Raw genomic sequence first — 20,408 nt, forward strand, 5'->3', positions numbered from 1 at the left:
TGTTCGTCTATTTCGAGATTAAAAATCTCTAAAACTAGATGCCAAAACCTCGCCATTTTAGCCCAAGGGAGATCCCGAGAATGTTCAAGGTGAAACAAGGGTTGCATAGGCCGGATCTGGACCGTTTAATAATAGTTCGGCGACAGATGACATAGATCCAGATAGCGCAGGTTCAAAGGTTAGCTTGAACTCGAACAGATGTCGATGGTTTCTATAATTAGTTGAATAAATCGAGAAAAAACCACCTCCACCTCCAACACCGTCGTCGTCAGTGTTGGAGTAATCCGACAATAAGAGTTTATTACTAGAAAGTAAAACTTTTAAAGGTCACTGCTATTTTCGTAAACTGATCGAAAGGTCCTTTCTAATTTTATGTAGTTATAACGTATGCCACGTCATAAAAAAATGTTACGTAATCGAATAATGTCCATGTCATGAAGTACGCGTGTCAAATATTACTATATTCGGGAATAAATAAAAGTTCATTTCTAAAAATTAAACTTTCAAAAATCATTGTTATTTTTATAAATTTTTTAAAAAATGCTTTCTATTTTTTGCAGTTATTTTATTTGATAAAGATGAAACTATTAGACCATCCCCATCGATGGTTTATTTTGTCAAGTCAGTCGGAATAAGTCGGAAAATTTTGTGGGGTCAATACAAATGCTTCACCCACCCGTTCGTCTAACCAATTCAGTCGGTTGTTAGTTTATTATTATACTTTTTATTGTAAAGTTAGTTTCAATTTAGACGTGTTGGAGACAATTTTAACCAACAAATCGTTGGACCTCTAACCCCTCCTCATGGAAAATACCTTAAGATGAGAAACCCAAGGCTCGAACCCGAGACCGTGGGAAATTCACCTCCGGGACCCACATAGCTAGTAAATTTAAAAAATACCCCTAGCCAACTTACTTAAATAATAGTACATATTTGCTATTATATTGGTGAAACGTGTAAACATTTATGGTTTTTCTCTATTATTTGATTTCTAGTATATACCACTCTAATTTATTTGTAAGGAAAGTCAAACATGCAATGCTATAAGTTTTTATTTTAATACTTTTTTATCTTCGAAATATTATCATTTAATTTATATACTAGATTTTAGATCTGTGTCCCACACTGGACACGGGGTTTACGATATTATCAATATTAAATCTTCATATATTTAATTCATTAAAACTTATAATTTTAAAAATATACGATTCTAAGTGTTATACTTTGCAAGTTGTAGTACAATAACCACATGTTCATCACTATCATTATTAACTGATACATATTGATGGGATTGTTTGTCGTTGTCAATCCACAAGGCGCATACTACCTGGACACGAGGTTTACGATATTATCAATATTAAATCTTCATATATTTAATTCATTAAAACTTATAATTTTAAAAATATACGATTCTAAGTGTTATACTTTGCAAGTTGTAGTACAATAACCACATGTTCATCACTATCATTATTAACTGATACATATTGATGGGATTGTTTGTCGTTGTCAATCCACAAGGCGCATACTACAATAATTTCTCTATTATATAATTTTTTGAAATCAACTGTACTCATAATGTGATATTATTATGAAAGATTATTAAGAATTAAAATATAAACATACTTGTGATCCTGTACTTGACATTTAAATATATATGTGTTTGATCATGATACGACCCATAACATTAATATGGTTATTTTCAATCACTCTCCTATGATAATTAGATAACAATTAAGATTGTTTTCATATTGTTTGATAACAATTAGAACTTTTGATTTGAGTAACAATTGTAAATTTAAAAAATTAAATATAAATACTTTTTGTAATGTTTTATAAAAAAATTAAGAAAAAAATTCTCAAATTGATGGCTAAAAATATATATAAATTAAGTATTTAGGGTTAAAAAATGTAAATTATTGATGAAAAACAAAAAAGTGTAAATTAATGAGACTTGTTCTACAAATTAATACAAATACTAATATAATAATATATTTGGATAATGATTATTAGGATTTTTAATTTATAGTTAATCTAAATGATGACATAAGCGAGAGTCAATTTGATAAAATTGAACGATTTGATTGGTTAATAAGTCATTAGTTCAACTGTCTTATAGTATATATTAAGATTAAGATAAGATAATGTGAAATGAATTATTTATTTTGTTGAATCTGTATGTATCATGAATGTGAAATATGTTTATTCTAATTAAATTATTTTTATTTATGAAGATAAATAATTTGAGTTTTTTTTAAAAAAATTATTTCAATTTTGACAATAAATGAATATAGGAAATATATAGCATATTTATTAAAAATATAGATTGGTTGAGTTGTTAATATGTGTAAAAATTAGATTTAGTTGAGTTGAATATATAGAAGAGAAAGAAACTAGTTTATAATGAATAGTATAAGTTGGTTGGGTTGTGAATGAGGATGACGTTAGAACCTACGTGTGGGTTTTTTAAAAAATAAAAAAGTTTAGTAAACTGCATGTTACAAAATAGACATTTGACAAACTAAAATGTATTTCATCACATTAACCTTAATTTGTTTATAGAATAAAATTATTTATTAGCTATTTTATTGCTATATTATATATATGAGATGTATGTCCGTACAATGCAACGGCGATGACGGTAACAACAACGGTATGGTGGTGACGGCGACGACATGTAGCGGAAATGGGAGCAGCAATAGCGGTGAATGAAAAGTATTTGATGTCGTTAAAAAAACGAAACTACAGATGGTAGTGTAGTTATTCTAAGGGTTAGAAAATTTATATATATTGTAAATTATTTTATTAAAAGGATTAAAGGTATATTAGGTATAAATTTAAAAATTGGTGAATAAAAAAAATATTTTTTATTGTTTAAAGTTGTAATTTGAGATTTTGTGGAGGGGGTTCCTCTTTTATACAAAAATATAAATAGATATATATCATATTTCTAGTAAGTAATTTGTTATTTGGTTAATTATCTAAAATACCAAATAACTTTTCATTCGTTACTAATAGTTTTTGAAAAATACATTATAACATAGGGATAACAAACCTAATTATATTGAATAATCTTAATCTTAATATATATTAGAAGTCGTCAATTGACCAATAACAACTCTTGAGTTTTTTAAATTAAGTTATTAAATATGCGATTAAATTTATTATTTAAAAAGATTAATCACAATAAGATTTATACACGACAACGATATTTAAAACAAACTTTCGAGTGGAAGAGATTTTCTTTTAGACTATAGCATTTATCCTAAAATTTAATTTAGACTATATATGTTCTAATTCAGAACTAGCATGTTTGGTTGTAGCTCGAATCAAACAATATACTTACAAAATTGTTATATTTAACATATAGAAAAGTGAATATAAGGTTGTATGACACCTAAGTTTATGTGTGAAATTCGTCACATATTAATTCTTTTTGTATTTTTTGTTTAATAAATAAATGTTTTCCCCATGAATTTTATAAATTAAAAAATAAATATGTGGGTAATTCACATATAAACTTATATACCGAATAGCCTTACATGATCATCCATCTTTATATGATAAACTTAAATGTATGTTATAGTATATATGTATATATGACTAAAACTTTATGACTAGCAGTAATAACAACAAAATGTATCCATTTAGAATAAAAGTATAAATATTTAGAAAAGAAAGAATAAATGGGTGGGAACCTTCTGGTCCCATGTACCGTATTGGCACCCAGAACACACACTCCATAAAACTCATGTCCAGTAAATCACCGTCCTCACACATGAGATCATAAGATATAGTATTTCCACTTGTTTTTGACAAGTTTTGAATCTTTGTCCATATAGTCACCTGATGACGGTATCATTAGGGTTTCACACTATTGGTCAAAAGTATAAATATTATTATCATTATACAGTGTATAATTACATTATGTGTGCAAATATAATTGTAGATATTAATTAAATTTTATCTTAGCATTAATACATATCATTCTCTTAACTTTTAAAAGTATTTATCACCAAGCTCTCATTAGAAAAAGAAAAAAGTTAAAGTTAATTTTCAAAGATGAAATGTATATATTTAATCATTTAATGCTTGAGATTGTGCATGACAGATGTTTTCTTCAATCAAATGATGGAATAAAGTTAATATTTCATCACTCAAATGTAGGAATACTGGAAACAATATATATATATAATGCTTTTTAAGTATATATTTTCCCATATGTTTAATGTTTAATTTAATATTTATCTAGCAGTTTTCTCTAGTCAATTAATTGCATGTGCATGGATTAGTAGGCTTCTTTTAACCTTTTTCCTTGCTAAGATCACTATATATATCATATGATTATACACACCCAACCCATATGCAAAATCTTCATCAACCCCCCTTTTCTCTTCTCCCTAGTCCCCACTCAAAGTCCACTTTCAAGAAACAAGTATTATTGAAAGAATGCCTATATCCATGGCGGTTTTTACATTGATAATTGGTGGTTTTTTGGGGGTTTGGCTTTTAATTTCTTATCTTTTAAATTGGAATGAAATGAAGTATAAGAAAAAAGGATTACCTCCTGGTACCATGGGCTGGCCACTTCTTGGTGAGACCACTAACTTCCTCAAAAAAGGCCCAAGCTTTATGAAAAATCAAAGAACAAGGTTTTTCTTTACTTTCTTTGTAAAACTCACAAAAAAAAGCCTGCTTTTATTTTATTTTTTAATTTCTTAAAGACTCTTTATATTATTGGTTAAATTTAAACATGTGGGGCTTAGGCATAGGACGAAATGGACGACCGGCCGAGGTCCGATTTCTTAAGGGGCCCGACTTTTTATCTTTTATGTATTTATATAAAAATATATGTTATTAATTAAGCTCGTTACAAATTTTAATAATTATCCAAAAATTAAACAATAGTACTTAAAAAAAAAACTCAGGTACCAATTTGCTATAATATTTATCATTGTTTTTATATCTTAGTTTATATAATTATAATTATTGCACCTATCCTCCGGGACCCCTTTTTCTTTTCTCGGCCGAGGTCTATAATTCCTCAAAGACGGCACTGAATTTAAATGGCCAAAATTATCGTGCTGCTATATGGCCGGGTTGGAGAGTCTTTAAATTTTAATGACCATATAGTTGAAGTGAAAATATTAAATTGAGACTACATATTTTCTTCGTTACGACATCACCATATATTAATGCAACATTTATAAAGGGATAACGCATTAGAGTTTTAATTTTGCATGGAGAAACATATTGTTATTGTTTATATGCCACGTCCCTTTTACTCGTACAAAATACAAATACTTACATTATTAATCAACGTTCTAACAAGTAACAACTATGCCATCTATATTTCTATATAAAAGAAAAACTCATTACCGAAATCTCTAATTGCAACTCAAAACTATTAAAAATGTCTCTTTTTTTATTTATTAATTTAAACATCGCCAACTAATGTACCTATAATACCCTTAATGAAATAATCTATAACATAAATACTTCAATCCTTAAAATAATACACTATCTCCTTTAACATCAATTACTTTTATATTTACAACCATCGCCGCCCCCCCCCCCCCACCATCTCCGCCACCACCTATCGCCACCACCGCTGCCACCCGTCACCATTGACACTGCCACTACCACCCCGTGCCCGCTACCTGCATCATTGTCGCTGCATTGTGTAGGCATACGAGTCGTTTCTCCAAACATAGTTGATGCCTCAATCCTCAAATAAACTATTAATTCTAACATATGGGTTAATTAGTGGATTTGTTTTTTGTTGCTAACTTATCCATTTTTTTTCTTTATGATATATAGGTATGGAAATGTATTCAAATCCCATTTATTGGGATGCCCTACAGTTGTATCAATGGATCCAGAGACGAATGCATACATCCTCATGAATGAATCCAAAGGGTTTGTTCCAGGCTATCCACAATCCATGGTTGACATTTTAGGAAAATCAAACATTGGTTCTGTTCAAGGGGTTGATCACAAGAACATTAGAGGTTCATACCTACATCTTATGAACCCTACCATCATCAAACACAAAATCATCCCACAGATTGATGATTTCATCAGAACCTATCTGAGTACTTGGACTAATCAAGTCATTGACATTCAAGAAAAAACAGAACAGGTTTGTTTCTTGCATTAATATTATTACAAAGAAAAGTGAATCATATTCGATTTTTGTACAAAGTTTATTGTCTTTAGAACTTGAACATTTCAAACTTGTCTTGTCTAACTTTTAAATATTAAGTTTAAATTTTCCAAAAGTATATTGACCATTTGACATTTTTGTGAAATTTCCCTTGGAACAACTTTGTTTCATATTTCACATACTTTTTAGCTTCTTTAATAATAACTTTTTCAACTCTCCAAGTCTAGTTTTAATCTAGCTGACGTGATATCCATATAAGTTTATGAGAAGTCAAGGAGATGACCTTAATTAACCCTTCTTTTATTAATTCCTCTGTTTTTATTTCCCTTGTTTCCTCAGTTTCTTTATATCAAAGAAAGAAAGAAAGAAAGAAACTAAAACTACTTAGTGCCGCATTTTGCGGGTTTTGAGCCCCAATACTTTGACGATATATGAGGGAGGTTAAGATGTAGGCAGACCTTACCTTTACATGAGAAGAGATACTGTTTCCATTTTCTACCTAAATGGTAGAAAAGGCCCTCCAACCTCAGTTTCTTTATATCCATTAACTTTTTTCGGTTTCTTTTACAGATGACTCATCTATTATCACTTAAACAGTTTGCTGGGAACGAATCAACCCCATTATCAAAGGAACTCAACACTGAATTCCTTAAACTTGTGTTGGGAACTTTTTCACTTCCTATCAACCTACCATGCACAAACTACCGCCGCGGTTTACATGTAAAAACATTATCTATTTTCCTTCATTTCATAGTATTGGTTGAGTAAATTAGATTGAAATGTAGGTTATTATATATGTTGCAGGCAAGAAAGAAAATAGTTAAAATTGTAAAGCAATTGATTGAGGATAGAAGAAATTCGGACAAAACCCATGAAGATATGCTTAGTTTATTAATGAATGGTGATGAAAATCGATATAAATTGAATGATCAAGAAATAATCGATCAAGCTATCACGATCTTCTATTCAAGATATGAGACGGTATCAACTACTTCTATGATGGCTGTCAAGTATCTCCATGATCACCCAGGAGTTCTTGAAGAACTTAGAGTGAGTTCATGTTTTTTATATAGTTTTACATTAACTTGAGAATGAAGTAATTAATTAATTTAAATGAAACTTTAATTTAACATATATGTAATATTGTAGAAAGAACATATAGAAATCAGAGAGAAGAAAAAGCCTCAAGACCCACTTGATTGGGATGACTATAAGTCCATGAGATTCACTCGTGCGGTAGGGTATTTATTTTAGCTAAGTTTCAACTAATTTATATGGATACACATATATGACAAATTTAAGAAAATGTTTTATAATAGTAAAAAGTTGTGAATAATGCAGGTCATACTTGAGACATCAAGATTGGCTACAATAGTGAATGGGGTTTTGAGGAAAACTACAAAGGAAGTGGAACTCAATGGTATGTTTTCATTGACGGTAAATTTTTGTTTTTTTGTCTTTTTTTTTTTTAAATCATTCAAAAAAATTTATATATCTCAGTGAACATTATTTTGCTTACAATAAAATTTAAATCCAAAATCATTAAGTATCAAAGCTCCCCAAGTAACAATTTAGCACTGAGTCAGTAATTTCAAAAGCTATTTTATTTAGTTAATTGATGTTAAATGAATGTTATAGTAGTAACTAAATTTAGATTCGTGTTAAATACACAGATTGCTATATATTCAAGATAAGATTAAATATATATAATCCATGAAAAACTGTGAAATAACAAACTGGTATTTCAAATATAAAGAATGTAATTAAAATTATAAAATAACAAATTAGTAAATTCAAATATATAATATAATTAAAAATCAAAGTAACTGAATGTAATACTTGAATATTGATGAAAGCGTTTTATGTGTTTGTCTATCAATGTTATGTTAAATCTTGTTGTTGTAACAGTTTTCTTGATATTACAATTAAAGAAACTTTTTATAGTATTTGTTTCCTACTTTTCTGGATGGAAGTCAGTTGCACCACAATGCAAAAATCTAGAAATGCTTGAAGTCAACGGTTGCCGCTCGTTTTCAAAGATAAATCTTTATTAAATTTGAGTAAAGCCGCGTATCCTTGATACACATGTCAGATTGCTATTCGTTTACTATCAAGGGGTCCAATCTTCACAAAGGCCGGATGTGGTTAAAGGTGGGCATTGGATTGGACAGTTTGGAACCGGTTTTTGTCATGTTTTTTCAGTTTTTTCGGTTCGGAACCGTTTGGAACTGGGAAAGAACCAATTTTTGGATCCAAAAGTAGAATCATTCCCGAACCGATCAGTTTTTGAGGAACCGGGCAATCGGTTCCAGTTCTCGGATAATCCAAATCGGTTTTTTTGGAACCGGATATTTTGCCCACCTCTAGATGTTGTTGTCAAAAATCAAAATAAACATATCTTTCGTTTTGGGCTTAATTGATTTCTAGACGACCCAACTAAAAAGGCCCAAGGACCAACCAACCAGCTAATCCTTTTCCTTTGTTTTTTTTCTTCGACTTGTTGAATCTCTTTTTAACATCCTTCTCCTTTGTAGTTTTATTGTATTGGAAAACAATGTAAAATATTGAAACAAGTAATTTTTGCTTCTTTTTTTTTATAGGCTATATAATTCCCCGTGGATGGAAAATATATGTGTATACAAGGGAAATCAATTATGACCCATGTCTATTTCCAAATCCATATACTTTCAATCCAAGTAGATGGCTGCAGGTAATTAAGTTAGTCCATATTATTTTCCCTGCATTTTATGTTAGTACTTCCTTTTATCTTTAATGAACAAAATAAACAAATCAATGTTGTGATTTTGGAATGCAGGATGAAACCTTGGAAGCCCGAAATTACTCTTTCATGTTTGGAGGCGGCACCCGCCTTTGTCCTGGAAAGGAACTTGGCATTATTGAAATCTCGACGTTCCTTCATTATTTCGTTACTAATTACAGGTAATTCGAACACCTACAAATGTTGTTATAGCTCTTTTTTTTTTGTTACAAACATCTCAATGGAGTTTTAAGATATACATTTTAAATGCTCAAATCACCTACAACCGTGCAACAAATTATCATTTTTTCTATATATAAAGAAACTGTTACAATATAACCTTGTTAGTTTATAAATATGCACAATTAATCCTTGAATTGTAACTCGCCGCACCTAATTTTGGTGCAGCCAACAACACATATATCATTACCCCTATTTGATGCTTCTAGTGGCATACTGCTCCTCTTATAATCTTTTTAAAAAAATTATTTAATTTTTTTTTGAACAAATTTAATTTAATATTTAATCATGTGGGTATGATATGTGATGTGAAAATGTAGTAGCATGCTGCTGTAGCAGCAATTATGTTTTTCCAGTATCATAATGATTTTTCAATTGTTTTATGAATGGATTGACGTTGACCTATATATTCTAAAACTTGTGCTGATTTTGAGAATTAATAATTTGATACAGATGGGAAGAAATAGGAGAACACAAAATAACCAAGTTTCCAAGAGTTGAAGCAATAAATGGACTACACATAAGAGTTTCTACTCGCTAATGCCAACTTCATATGTTTCATCAAATCCTTCAATAAAAAGAAACACCGGTTAATAAAACCAACCCATTGGTGGAGATTTAATATTTCATACACAAGGACCATTTTTTGGTTTATTGTATTACTTATTTATTTAAACAACCCTCTAGCAATGTAGTTTATTAAGTTTATTAAGTTTTGATTAAATGGTTCTGAATCTTCTGATGCACAATTTAGAAAAAAGGCTTTTCTTTTAATATATATGTCGTTGTTTTTATTTAGTACTACTTACATTGTAATCTTGTTTTGTTTCATTAATCAGTTTATCCAGTTTATATGTAGCAACGATTTATTTTGCTTAGATACAATATGTTGCATCATATATACACTCATTTGACTTTAATTGTAATACAGTACAATAACTTAATTTTGTAGCATAACAATTGTCATTGTAAGAATATAGTTTGGTAATGTCTTTGACCTTTGAGGGATCCGCCTGAGTTCGAGTCTCACTTTCAACATTTATGGGGTGGATTAATACGGATTTTTCGAGAGTCTTGGGTTTTATCCCAGACATGCATGTAATTTAGGATTAGAAATATATTAGAATGCCGTTCTAAAAACAAAAAAAGAATATAGTTTTTTTTTATAAAGAAATATACATAGACATACGCGAAATTTTAAAACTAATTGTTTTGACCCATCATCTTACGTGTGTGACACTTCAATTAACAACTTACAACTCCATATGGTAGTAAACGGGCCGGTAGACGGTTTACCATTCGGTGTAGCAAAAGGATTAACATCAAACGTATGTAATTACTCACAGTGGCCTCATTGTCATGCGCTAAGGCCGATACTTATAACGCGTCTGACCGGCGTCGGACGCGCTAGACGTCTCGGACGTTACTAGCACCGCCGCGTCTAGGCGCTGCGTCTGGCTTGTGCGTCCCATTTCGAACGCGGTAGAAGAGCTTGTGGTGGGACCCGCTTGAGGTTTTGTCCGTTGAAAACAATAAAAAAAAGATTTTTTCAAATAAAATTTGAAATCCAACGGCTAGTTTCATGATTTTTTAATTTTTTTTTCTCCTCCTATATATACCACTATCACACTAACCTTTTATTTTACACTATCAGACATACACACTTCTATCTATCTTAAACCATCTCTAGCTATCACCCCAGAAAAATGTCTAATTCATCAGCATCCTCTTCCTCTAGCTCTGATTTTGAAGCAACCGAATATGAATCCATAAATCAGGCTGTTTCCCAGATGAATGCAGTTTTCAATCCCAAGGCCATAACCGCTTGTCTTAACGTTATCTTCGACGAAGAAGAAAACGAAAGGCAAGCAGCTTCAAGTTCTTCAGCACCCAAGGTACCTAGAAGGGTGATTTATCAAGATCACCTTGGTGCTGCAAAACTTTTATACGAGCATTACTTTGCACCTAACTGCACCTACCCACCCGACATGTTTCGTAGAAGGTTTAGAATGCGAAAGGAAATGTTTCTCCGCATAGTGCGGGATATACACTCCTTTAGCAGCGTTCAACCGCTACCGAACCACTTTCAGTTTTTCCACAATTTATGTTTAAGTTTTTAAATAAATGTAATGTGTTTTATGTTTTTTTATAAGTGTTGTAATTTGTTTTCTAATAATAAAATGTGTTTTATTTATAATATGTTGTGTTTGTTTAATTTTGTGAAAAATAAAAAATAAAATAATATAATAATAGATGAATAGTGTTAAAAGTGGGTTATAAGGAGGGGGTGTTCTTGATGTGTCTAGAAGTGATGAATAGTGTTAGAAGTGGGTTAAAAGTAAGTTCTTATAAGTATAAGCCTAATCATTCTAGCTAAAAATATAATAATCAACTAAAGTTGTTAGCAAACTTTTCTGAAAGCATTATGATTTTGAATATTATATATATGTGGAGATATTGGGGTGCTTTATTGGACGGTTCTGAAGTCCTGGATACCCAGACATTTATATAGTTTAGAAATAAGCGTAAGATAATTTGTCGTTCGATCTAAAAATAAGGGTTTAAGACAACTTACATGTTAATTGTGTAATTGTATAATTGATTGATCACTTTATTATGATTTCTCTACAAGAATTCCGATATTTGAAGTGGTATAGCACAAACACAAGGCAAAGCAATAAAGTAGGGAAATACATGCACTTGGAACAAATCCTGGCCATTGCAAGCTCCGAGTCCAATGTTATCTCACTTGACTTTCGCTTTCGATTGCATTTCTTATATAAAACAATCTCTCTCTTTTACTTATAACCATTAACATCTTATTTCCTAGGGTTTTTTCCTTTTGAACAATAATGGCAAATTCTTCTTCGGAATTCCCTCTTAAAGATGAACTTGATATCGTCATACCCACGATTAGAAACCTCGATTTTCTTGAAATGTGGAGGCCATTCTTTCAACCATATCATTTGATCATTGTTCAAGATGGTGATCCATCTAAGAACATCAAGGTTCCTGATGGTTTTGATTATGAGCTCTATAATCGTAACGATATAAACAAAATCTTGGGTCCGAAAGCTTCTTGTATTTCTTTCAAGGATTCCGCTTGTCGATGCTTTGGCTACATGGTTTCTAAGAAGAAGTATATTTACACCATTGATGATGATTGTTTTGTGAGTTTTTTTTTTTTTCATTACGGTTTTGTTGTTTTAAAGATCCATATATGCTTGGAGAGACTAAAACTTAATGAAAATATACTACTTACATTTCAACTCCACTTGATTTGTCCCAAGTCCTAACTGGATACTTGATTTGTCCTAACTGGATAGTATCGATATATAGGTTGCAAAGGACCCGACGGGAAAGGATATAGATGCACTACGACAACACATCAATAACCTCCTCCACCCTGCCACTCCTTATTTCTTCAACACCCTCTACGACCCTTTCTCAGATGGTGCAGATTTTGTCCGTGGCTACCCTTTTAGTCTCCGGGAGGGTGTTCCAACAGCTGTGTCTCATGGTCTTTGGCTCAACATCCCAGACTATGATGCACCAACACAGCTTGTCAAGCCCCGAGAGAGAAACACCAGGTACATTGTCGAACCACTGGCCACACTCATCGATTCATGTCTTCTTTTTTGTGAAAGATGTTGGTTTGGGTTCCTTTTAGGTATGTTGATGCAGTCATGACACTTCCGAAGGGTGTATTGTTCCCTATGTGTGGAATGAACCTGGCCTTCGATCGACAACTCATCGGTCCAGCTATGTATTTCGGGCTCATGGGTGACGGTCAGCCCATTGGCCGCTACGACGACATGTGGGCTGGCTGGTGTGTCAAGGTACCTACAATACGACTCTTAGAGCAAACTAGACCTGATAACTACATTCTACTAAAAATGTGTTGGTTTTGTAGGTTATATGTGACCACTTGGGGCTCGGGATCAAGACAGGGTTACCATACATTTGGCATAGTAAGGCAAGCAACCCGTTTGTGAACCTAAAAAAGGAATACAAAGGAATATTCTGGCAAGAAGAGATGATACCGTTCTTCCAAGACGCCATTCTTCCAAAAGATTGCACCACAGTACAGTCTTGCTACAAAGAATTAGCAAAACAGGTAAAAGATAAACTCGGGAAAATCGACCCTTACTTTGTCAAGCTTGGGGACGCCATGGTTACATGGATCGATGCTTGGGACGAGCTCAATCCACCCGCCAAGGCAACTAATAGCAAGTGAAGAGGAGTATACATGTATACAGAGAACATCATTTTGGACAACCGGGAATATAATAAAAGATGGTTTACATTCATCGTTTTTGTTCCTTTGACTCTCCAGTGACCTAGTTGTATCAATTGACACCTGTGTGGTCGCACTGAACTTCTAACATTAGTGTTTGTAGTATTATAAAGTTTTTGACTTCTGAAAATACAAGGGTTCCCTCAATAAAAACTGTAACACAAAATTGAAACTAGAACCACAAAACTTCAAAATTTCTAAACTCCAATAAAGAAGTTGCACCGATAAATAAATAACACGTCATACCAGAGGTACGCCAACTCGCCGAGCTTCTAATCATCCCTTTTTCATGAATTGGAATTCGGGTCTTCTGTCTTTTTACGCTTTGCTTGGGGCTCTTCGTCTTCTGGTTCACCATTAGTAAGAACCTCGTTGACTGCCTCCGCTCCCAATAATGAGACATGTTTGCTGGTTATAGTGCGGCCTGCTCTAAGTTTTGGGCCCCAGTGTCTTTCGGGGTTGGGAAGAAAACGTGCAACTTTCTTGGCTTGAGCTTTGCTAAGCGATGCAACTGCTCGTGCAAAATTAGCCTAATGGACAGAACAAATTGTAGAAATATACAAAGAATAAGAAAATGATAGATATAAGATGCAAATAAAAGGACAAAATTCAAAGTGAGGTGTGAGATACCTGAAGAACAGGTTCTTTGGAAAGAATCACACTTCCGGACTGATCAGGTGATTGCTCCTTCACAGGATGATTTTTAACCTTGATAAAAATAGAAGTAAAATACGATTAGTCGGCTAGTTGTATTTTTTATTAATAAAATCTTGCCGTTCTAAAAAAAAAAATACGATTAGTCGGTGTCAATAATGCACTCTTGAATGATGGATGATTGTAACCAAACTGTGGCGACAATAATAAGCACTCACCCAACAACGCATAATATCCCATATGACGTCCATTGGAGCATCGGATTTTAACCCCAATGGGTTTACGTGAGTTCCAGAAATACGATATCCGGCATTTAACACGGCGGACCTGAATATTACTGCAGACGGGGATGTGCACTTAAGGGTTCCACATAGATTATGCAAACTCAAGAAAAGAGGAACATCGGACAATTCCTGAATGTTGGACAAGTATTGCGTAATTAGATTACAAGCAGCAAAATCTAACTTGAGTACTGAACAGATCAAATTAGTTATAGTGGGTGAAATCCAAGTAACATGCAAGATAGGAAACCAATTTGTAGCCGAATGATATCCTTGTATGAGCTCAGCTTAGAATGATATCCAAACACCCTTTTAAAGATTAAGATTATAGGCAAAATTAACTCTACCTCAGATATTGTTGTCAGAACAGCAGAAATCCGACCAAAAGCAGGATAGCGATTCTTCATAGCTTTCACATCTGCTAATATGGATGCCACCCAATCTTGATCATGGATGGGAGCAGACCAAATGGGTCCACCCATGTTATATCTCTTACCACAATCACTGCACTCTTGTGGTACGACGGGGCCAAAACCAGGAAGATATCTTACACTCGTGTTCTTTAAAAGAAGATATGAAAGGGAAAAAAAAAAGTTAGTTGCAGAAAATTCAAGGTTGTCAAAATGGCTAACTACCCTATCTAAACGTTAAGGATGCATACCTTGGATACAGTCCTACCAATTGGCTGGAGATGGAAGGAATCACAACCAACACACTGATATACGTACGAGAGCTTCAGTGGTGTATTCTTCATTGCACTTGCTGAACTGCATTTATCTCATAGGTCAGTAAATGCTACAACTGTGACAATCTAGTAACTAATGGCTAAATGCACAAGGGATACTTACGAGTAAACACGAACAAATACACGAACATAAAAGTCCATCTGAACAGATAAAACAGGGACGATATACCGCTTGTACCGATTTGCATGACTCTGCAAACAAGAAAGGAATCAATATCATTTAACAACGTAACGACTCTACAGCTACCTCAAAATAAAATCAAGATATATCTGGTACAATAGCTTTTTACTTATATCAGCCAAGTAAACTGTAAATATTTGGCTTTACAAAACCGACTTAAACATTTTATTAAAATGTTTTATCTTGTACTAAACTCAATTACGTGCCAAAGTCAAGTCTATGTATGACTAAATACAGTTTAATATTTATAAATATAATTAATTTGATTCGTTTGGTTTTAAGTTTTAACGTGATACGTACCTAGAGCAGAAAGAAAGTCTAGGGTGGTTAAGTGTCAAGTTACAGTACTATTTAATTATAATTGGTAATTACTTTGGGTCCAAGTTAGGTTACGTGATGTTTATGTTTAAATATAAGGCTTCTGTGCCATCAGTTTGAAGGAGGGAGATTATTATTATTATTGTTCTTTGGAAATTAGGGCAGCTGGAGCATTATACCAGATTAGGGCTACTGGAGCATTGTCCCAGATTATCTAAATAAGTTATAACAGTCGACTTTGTCGGTTATTATTGTAATTTATCTTGTTCTTTCTCTATTTTCAGGTTGATCTTGATACACATCATAACGCAATACCACCAAACCAACACAAGTCCCAAAAAGCATCTAAATAAAACATTGAAAAAGCAAAATGTAAAGAGTTTGAAAGCAAAAAGATTTTCTAAAGTATTACCTCAATGCATGCAAGGACAATCCGCAACGCCATTTCATGACAGTACTTTCCTCTCAAAGGGTACGAACCATACCTAGCTCAAGAATTAGCATGAGATGAGGACCACTTTGAAAATCTGATATTATTATATAATGCCAGTAATGTGAAGTATAATTCTTCAAAAATCAAAAGCAATATCTATGCTTACTTAGAATAGCAGACTTCTCCGTTGCTTCCACATAGAACTGCCATATCAGTTGCCGTACACATTAGCAGCCCACCATCAGCAATTGATTGGACTGCAGAGTCCAAGAATACGGACGGTGAACCGTATGGATCAAGATCAACCTGAAATTCCATGAATGATGGTTCTAATAAATAACAGGTTTACAGATCATTATTGATGAATAGATTCATACACATATATTTGCATGTGATTTTTAAAAAGTTATTATAACAATTTTAACCTATTAGAAATTATCAACTGTATTAAAAGGGAAGTAAGAGATAGTGCTTGGACATACTCAACTTGCTTAATGTAGTTGTAGATTTGTTTCAATGTGAACTAATTATATTTTACTCTCGTTAACGAATTTCTTGCAGCTAGTACAAAACTAATTATTTAATGTTTGATAGTCAAATAATCAGAAAGTATATATATTTACTCACACATTAAAAGTACATTATAGCAAAACAAATCATATAGTCAGTTTCCAGATGAAAATCCAAACAATCATATATACATAGTAATCTACTTGCTACTTGAAGTCATACCGCATCAAATTCCTTAGGATGAGTAAGCATATAAACTCGAGCATCAGCAAGATTAGATTCAACCTTTGCACTCGCCACTGATCCATTGAATTTAATGTTTCTTTGACAAGCTTCCACAGATGCTGCACAAAAAACATAATATATATCACGATGCAAAAAAAATGGCACCATATTTTTAATACACATACTTGTTCGAAAGTTCAACACCAAAAGACTTTATCAATGTTAGCACTACCACTGTCCCATGATGGGATTCAATCGTATGGATTTGAAATCCAGAACAGCAAGGTAGCACCACAACAAAAGAATTAATTTATATTTTGTTATTTTTTAAATTAAACAAATGGTTTCCACATGGGTTCGTACATGCGTGCATGTTAGTATAAACAGAAAAAACCATGATCCACCTTTATCGTTGTCCAGTGCCACAACTTGTCCAATCCCTTCAATTTCTCGTGCATATCTAAGAGCTCTTAATCCACTAGCTGACAGAGCCTACCAAGCAAAAGAGAAAATTACATCAACTAAGAATAAAATACACAAATGATAGGCTTGAGTTGTCACATAACAAAGCAGTACATGGAAAATACAACAAACACGTGAGAACCTCAAGAACTCTTGGTGGTTTCAGTTCTCTGTGGTCTTTTCCCTCTAGTGCTTTCTCAGGTTCATCACCATTGCTACATGGTTCACCTTCAGGTATCTCCTCTGAAGGTTCAACTTCACCATTGGAACTTCCATTTTGTGTGGTAAGCTCCACTGGAGCTTCTGATTCAGGAGCACTGTTTTCTGATACTTTCGAACCCTTTTTTTCTCTTTTCGACAGCAATACTTCGTGTTCTTCTTTCCGTTTAGTAATAAATGTCCTCAATACAGCAATCGACATGTCTCTGTTGTTGACCTGGCAATCATAAACATGTGGTGTCACAACTATGTAGCCCCTAATCTTTTTACTCGACTTTTCATCTTAAAATCTCATTCCAATATAACTTCACATTTATGGATAGCTAATCTTACAAAGTTCGTAAAATATTATTGAACTTCACAACATTGAAAATAACCACATTCAACTTTACAAAAGATAAGACAAGTTCAAAAATTTATGCAATAATATTGTACCAAAATGTTGAAGGTACCGGGCTAGTGTCGTGGAGAGAAAAAAAATACATTTCCATGTTTGCATTTTTGATCCCATTAAACTTTAGATTTAGGATAACCACATATGTATATAAGTATGAACAACACAGGAATAGAGAAAACTAACTTGCCAAAGATACATAAGCAAAGTATATAACATCATAGCACATAAAAAATCTGTACATGTAGCTATATCTTATGGTTATTGCAGCAAAAAGAAAATTCAGTATATGAAAGCGTAGTCATCACAATCTTACCTTATCAAATACCTTCATACATCTAATGCAGAAACATTACAACTTATGGATTTGCACATAATAAAAGTATGAAACAAAATATTTGACTACTAGTCAAATATCAAAAAAATCCTTAATCAAGACAAAACATGGCGCACTCAAATCAAGACCATGAATGACGAAAATATATATAATAATCTTAACTTAAACTTATATCAAAAGTAAGCACTACAAATTTCATAAAGCATTTTCCAAAAAGAAGAAAAAAAATGCAAATTTCACGAGGCAGATGAACTATTATAGTATTATGTATGTTAAGAAGCAGTTAGTAACCATTTGTCATAATTTAACTAAATTAAAACACTACCTCAAATCCCTCAATCAAACCTCATGTCCTCATCAAGTGATTAATAACTTCATAGAATATGCCTTCACATTTGATGCATTCTTGAACGAAATGGGGTGTGCATTGAAGGTGAACAACGATTAACTTGCTACATATCTGTTACTTCAACTAATTTATACTAATATGACTAACAATTATCTCATTCTGATCATTCAAGTCACAACTATCTGTTCAAAAGATACATCCAAACACCCGCTAAACGACTTCCCCAAGTGGCTAGCAGAACTAGATTTAGAATCCATTAAAAATTATAACGAACTAAACCGAATAAATCGTCTAACGGGTAATAAGGTATTTGGCATTTTTCTTACTTCAAGAAATATATAAATTATCTATTGATATTGAAATATTTAATGAAACTTCCTAATTCTTACACCAAACAGCAAAAAGCAATAAACTTTAGCAATAGAGATACAATATACATCATGCCCATAACATGTTTTCATAATTTACATCCAAAAAATCATAAAGTTCAGAAATTTATGAAAAATAATTCAAAAAGATATATAAATTTTACCTGGGCTTTATTGTAAAAGACTTTATTCTTCTTGTGCATTAAAATCTCAGCTTCGCCTTCTTTGATAATGGCGTAATCATTCATATCAAACGGTGCCGTTTTATTATTATTAATTTGAAAATTTGTTGTTTCTTCCCCTGTTTTTGTCTCCTCAGCGTTGCCCATTTTTGTTATTCTTTTCTAGCTGAGAATGGCGGCAGCGGCGGCGGCGGGAGATTGGGGAAAGTGGTGACGTTTATTTTATTTTATTTTTTATTTTCGGTAAAGATTGTTTGGAAAGTAGTAAATGTATGATGTGAATATGAATGAAGTTTGTGTACGGTAGCAAGTTGTTCATGTCATAACTCAAAAACCCTATTTTCCTATTTTTAAAAAACATGTTTTTCTTCTTTCGGTATTTCCATTTTTTGGTAATAAAAAAAGGAAAAAACTTTTCTGTTTACTTATTTACATAAATCTTAAATAATTTTATGGTTAATTATCTAAATTTATCCATGTATTTTTTATTCAGAAATTATGGTTTCTCAAATATATTAGGGTGGCAACGGATCAGAGATATCTCGAGAGAGATGTGATCTCTTAGTAGGACATCGTTGTCATTGCTGAGAGATACGCGAGAGATAGACAAAGGGAGATGGGCTCTCGTGCAAAAAAACAAAGAAATAAAGGTGCATTAAATAGAAAGTTTGTTTTTTATGAGAAAATTTGTTTTCTTATTTATCGATTTGTAGTAAGAAATGACATTGCTAACAAAATTGTAACGAGGGATGTGAGTGAGAGATGGAAAAAAAAGTACCTGAAATGACATAAAAGAACGGTTACATGTGTTTTCTTGTGAATCAAGAATAATACCATTGAGAGCACAAAGTCCAAGCCATTTATGAAAACAAAACTTTATAAAGTACTCATTTATCTAAACAATAAACAACGAGGTTTTTATTGTGATTATCTAAACAAGACAAGTCTTTTGACTCAAATATACATACACTAAGGTTTTCTTTTTGTGATTATCTAAACAGGACGAGTCTTTTTGACTAAAATGTAAATACACTAATCTAAACAATGTTTCCAAATTTTATAATGTTTATTTTTAAAATCATAGCTAGCAAGATTTGAACCCGAGATCTCTTTGTAGAGAGTAATAGGGCATTAGATAGTCACGCTTTACACTATCTCAGTGACGGATCCAAAAGTTTATGGGGTATGGGAGCTAAAAATAATTAAATACTAACTATGAAAATGTATGAAAACTCGGGGGCTTAATGAACTAGTAAACTCAAATTGTATTAGAAAAAGATGTTTCCACTAAT

At 32.5% G+C, this 20,408-nt stretch overlaps 3 protein-coding genes across 3 annotated transcripts; 2 read left to right on the forward strand and 1 right to left on the reverse strand.

Annotated features, from left to right (window-relative positions):
• The first annotated feature begins 4,458 nt into the window (after positions 1–4,458).
• On the forward strand, positions 4,459–9,835 carry LOC122589730 (cytochrome P450 85A1-like). The gene is made up of 9 exons (XM_043762057.1): positions 4,459–4,649; positions 5,818–6,139; positions 6,734–6,883; positions 6,968–7,213; positions 7,313–7,399; positions 7,505–7,583; positions 8,764–8,873; positions 8,979–9,103; positions 9,615–9,835. Exons 1-9 carry the CDS (start codon positions 4,459–4,461, stop codon positions 9,700–9,702), a joined length of 1,398 nt encoding a protein of 465 aa, XP_043617992.1. The 3' UTR covers positions 9,703–9,835.
• Positions 9,836–12,013: 2,178 nt separating this feature from the next.
• LOC122587071 (probable UDP-arabinopyranose mutase 1) lies at positions 12,014–13,513 on the forward strand. Its single transcript, XM_043759144.1, has 4 exons — positions 12,014–12,331; positions 12,501–12,751; positions 12,832–13,000; positions 13,075–13,513. Exons 1-4 carry the CDS (start codon positions 12,014–12,016, stop codon positions 13,396–13,398), a joined length of 1,062 nt encoding a protein of 353 aa, XP_043615079.1. The 3' UTR covers positions 13,399–13,513.
• LOC122587070 (probable tRNA (guanine(26)-N(2))-dimethyltransferase 2) lies at positions 13,430–19,405 on the reverse strand. Its single transcript, XM_043759143.1, has 12 exons — positions 19,099–19,405; positions 17,410–17,703; positions 17,210–17,297; positions 16,803–16,924; positions 16,237–16,376; positions 16,050–16,122; positions 15,242–15,330; positions 15,055–15,160; positions 14,741–14,953; positions 14,331–14,525; positions 14,089–14,166; positions 13,430–13,988 (listed from the first exon to the last, which is right to left on the reverse strand). The coding sequence occupies exons 1-12, from the start codon at positions 19,261–19,263 to the stop codon at positions 13,746–13,748; spliced, it is 1,806 nt and encodes a 601-aa protein (XP_043615078.1). The 5' UTR covers positions 19,264–19,405; the 3' UTR covers positions 13,430–13,745.
• Between the last annotated feature and the right edge of the window lie 1,003 nt (positions 19,406–20,408).

The sequence above is a fragment of the Erigeron canadensis genome, chromosome 2, assembly GCF_010389155.1.
Source record: "Erigeron canadensis isolate Cc75 chromosome 2, C_canadensis_v1, whole genome shotgun sequence".
Classification (NCBI taxonomy): domain Eukaryota; kingdom Viridiplantae; phylum Streptophyta; class Magnoliopsida; order Asterales; family Asteraceae; genus Erigeron; species Erigeron canadensis.